This window comes from Lactuca serriola, chromosome 3, assembly GCF_051521515.1.
Source record: "Lactuca serriola cultivar US96UC23 chromosome 3, Lser_US96UC23_V15, whole genome shotgun sequence".
Taxonomy (NCBI): Eukaryota; Viridiplantae; Streptophyta; class Magnoliopsida; order Asterales; family Asteraceae; genus Lactuca; species Lactuca serriola.
In genome coordinates this window covers 69,666,427-69,670,194 of record NC_136410.1, presented here as the reverse complement: position 1 = coordinate 69,670,194, position 3,768 = coordinate 69,666,427, and the positions used below count along the sequence as shown (strand labels likewise).

At 37.2% G+C, this 3,768-nt stretch overlaps 1 protein-coding gene across 1 annotated transcript; it reads right to left on the bottom strand.

Annotated features, from left to right (window-relative positions):
• Nucleotides 1-2,479: 2,479 nt before the first annotated feature.
• Nucleotides 2,480-3,541, bottom strand: LOC145095361 (uncharacterized). The gene has a single exon (XM_079033256.1). The coding sequence runs from the start codon at nucleotides 3,539-3,541 to the stop codon at nucleotides 2,480-2,482; it is 1,062 nt and encodes a 353-aa protein (XP_078889382.1).
• Between the last annotated feature and the right edge of the window lie 227 nt (nucleotides 3,542-3,768).

Here is a 3,768-nt window from a genome sequence, read left to right as displayed (position 1 = left end):
TGATGGATGGTTAATTCTTCAATCAAACAACGAAACTTGACATAAGTTCGTGTGTTGGATGAAGTACTCATGTGACCAGTGTAGTCAGTTGAACGAGTAGGCTTGGAATTATTTTAGTCACTAAGCGAAATTTTGAAATCTCAAAAAAAAAAATTGGATCTTATGGGTAGAAAAGTCTTGGTTGTAGAACAATTCATAAAGATCATGCAAAAAGAAAAAGAGATTACGAGGTATAGTCCATAGATTTTAAATCTAGAACTTTCAATGATTCTCCATTAATTCATTTATGGGTGTAGAATGTTGGATTTCACTTAGTTCGTGGTGAACAAAGCTAAGATCATGAACTCAGATGTTTCGTAACCATAAACCTCAGTGGTATAGCTGAGAGTCTCAAGGGTTATGTGTATGAGTGTTAAGGAAAATAGAGAAAAGAAAAGGTGGCTCCAAAGAAGTAGATGTACCTCTACTATGAGTATGCGACCAAGCATATAACTCTTAACTCAATATGAGAAGATTAAGGTAGCTCGTGACTCATGTGAATGTAACAGCCTAGTTGGGAAGAACTGAAAGGTAGATTCGATTCATTAAGGCTTCACATGAAGTCTTCTGAGCCTTAGTACAACATGCATCATCATGCTTCTAGGGACACCTAGCTAGTATAATGATATGGAAATTATACCTGCCCCAATCATTCGCTGTATCAGGTTAACCTGCAATGGTACTAAAACAAATATAAAACAAGAAAAGCAAATATTTCTGTATTTTAATAATTTCTGAAAAAGAAAGAAACAAAACAAAGTAAAATGTTTTTGGATTTTAAATTTAAAAGAGAAAAAAAATAAACAAATTAAATATTTTTGTATTTTTTAAAACAAGAAAAAATAAATAAAAAATAGCATAATATACAAGGAATAGACCACGTGAGTTCGCCAAAAAAAATTAGACAAGAAATGGAGCAAACGTTCATCTTAGTTCGTGTCCCGAAAAAATATGAAATGAAATAGAACGAGCGTTCGGTCTATTTCGCTTGTCAAAATATAAAAACGAAAGCGAACTAGTAACCCGAAAGCGAACGGGCTACAACAAAGGTGGTTTTGGAACCAATTCAGCTTCCATCATTCCTAGTCCTTGTAATATTCTATTAAATGACGCTTCAGATAAGGCTTTTGTCAATATATATGCTTATTGATCTGCTGATCGAACGAAATGGATCTCAACATTGCCATCCTCTACATGATCCTTGATGAAATGATACCTCAGTGCTATGTGTTTCGTCTTTGAGTGTTTGCACTGGGTTGTAATAGATGCGAATTGCGCTTTCAAAGTCACAGTAGAGTGGGATTTGCTTCATATTTAGGCCATAATCTCACAATTGACTCTGAATGCATATGACTTGAGAGGTACATGATGTAGCAGCGATGTACTCAGCTTTGGTTGTTGACAACGAAACACATGTTTGCTTTTTGGAATGCCAACTAACTAACTTGCCATCAAGAAATTGGCATCCACCAGTCGTGCTTTTTCTATCTAAGCCACACCCACCAAGATCATCATCCGAAAATGCTTGAAAGAAGAAGCCTGAGTTTGCAGGATACCATATGCCTAAAGATGATGTTCGTTTTAGGTATCTGAAAATATTCTTCACTGCCACCATGTGAGGTTCGCGAGGGTTTTGCTTGGAACCTTGCACAATAGCAAATAGAAAACATAATGTCTTAGTCTACTAGCTGTTAGATACATTAAGGAACCAATCATCTGACGATAAAGGGTCATATCTGCAACGTGTTTTTCCAGAGATAGTGTAAGTTTTGTTCCGAATGCCATTGGAACCTTCACTTTTGAGTCTCCTATCATGCCAAACTTAGAGAACAAAGTTTTCGTATATGCTTCCAGGTTAATGAAAATACCTTCAGATCCCTGCCTTATATTCAATCCTTGGAAAAAGTTAATAGGACCCATTGAGCTCATTTCAAACTTAGTTTCCATCAACTTTTGGAATTCAGTTGTGAGGTTGGAATTAGTAGATCCGAAAATGATATCATCAACATAAATTTGGATGATCATCAAATGGTCACCCTCTTTCTTACGAATGAAGGTTGGTTCAACCGAACCTTGTTTAAATTTAGACATTTTAAGGAAGCGAGTAAGAGTTACTAGGCTCTTGGATCTTGCTTCAGACCGTAAACTGCTTTATCCAAAATGTAGCAGTTATTGGGATACTTCTCATTAACGAACCCAAGTGATTTAACATCCATTTGAAACACTTTAAAGTTCTGATGAGATGCGTATGCTAAGAATATCCGAAATGAGTCCAATCTTACAACAGGAGCGAAGGTTTCTTTGTAGTCGATACCCTCTTCCTGGCAGTAACCCTTAACAACGAGTGTCGCCTTGTTCCTTACTATGTTCCCTTCTTTATCCATCTTATTACGAAACCCCCATTTTAAACCAACAATTGATGCTTTAGGTGGAGTAGGAATTAACCTCTAAACTTGTTTCGTTCGAACTCACTGAGTTCGTCTTGCATCACTTGCACCCAATCGTAGTGATCAAGAGCAGTGTTGAAGGTTTTGGGTTCTATCTTGGACACAAAGGAATTGAACATGCAGAATTCTACTTTGGAATATAAAGTAGGTCGTTTCGCTTTTATTTGAGATCTCGTAAGGACACCTACTGAAGATTCACCAATGAGTTGGGTTTTGGGGTGATGTCTAGTCCATTTGACTAGTGGTGGATAGTTTGGATCATAAGAAGGATCCAATACAACGTTTACTTCATCGAAATCTGATTGAGCATCTAAATCGTCATTCGCATCCTTATTCTCCCCCTCGAATGACGAATGATCTTCTTCATTAGGAATTGAAGTATCTTCGGCACCTTGTGATGGAATGTTAGATTCATGTGGAGTTGGTTGCTCCCCCTGAGGAGGTCTATTCGAATCAAAACTCTCCCCCTGGACTAGAGTACTCTTGTCTTGAGGCACATTCGAGGTTGGTGGCTGATTATCCATGCTTTTTGTAGCTTCATCAATTATCTTCTTCAGTTCATCTTCTTTGTTGTCAGCTGCCTTCGCTTCAGATGTGATGGCCTTCTTAGGTTCGTCAAATAGAAGCATGAATTCTTCATTAAGGTTAGCTAAGGGAACAGTCACTTGATTCGTTTGAGGAAAGATCTCTTTCGCTTGATTATCATTCTCTTGAGTTTTCTTTAAGTAATTGTCATCGAATGTGACATAATAGGTTTCTTCAATCCTTTTGGATTGTTTTTTTAGAACCCTATATGCTTTTGACGTTAGCGAATATCCCAGAAAAATTCCTTCGCCAGCCTTCTCATCAAACTTGTTTAGATGTTCCTTTGAATTGAAAATGAAACACCTGGAACCAAAAACAAGAAAGAACTTGATGTTAGGTTTTTGTTTATTGATTATTTCATAGGGAGTAACAGAAAATCTTTTATTGAGAAGCGATATGTTTTCAGTAAAGCATGCAGTGGCAACAACATCAGCCCAAAAGTAAAGAGGCAGTGATGCAAACGAAAGCATAGTCCTTGTTGCCTCACACAACAAACGGTTTCATCTTTCAACAATATCGTTTTGCTATAGAGTGTAGGGAGCAGAAAAATTATGAGATACTCCCTTATCAGTGAGGAATTCATCAAACGCTTGGTTCTTAAACTCTAGACCATTGTCGCTTAGAATATTGTGAACCACCTTTCGTAGTTGCAACTCTATTTGCTTGATGAAATCTTTGAGTCTATGAGTCGCTTCAG

What these genes read in the sequence shown, in the direction of transcription:
- LOC145095361 (XM_079033256.1), bottom strand. Translation starts at nt 3,541, where the DNA reads ATGCTTTCGTTTGCATCACTGCCTCTTTACTTTTGGGCTGATGTTGTT.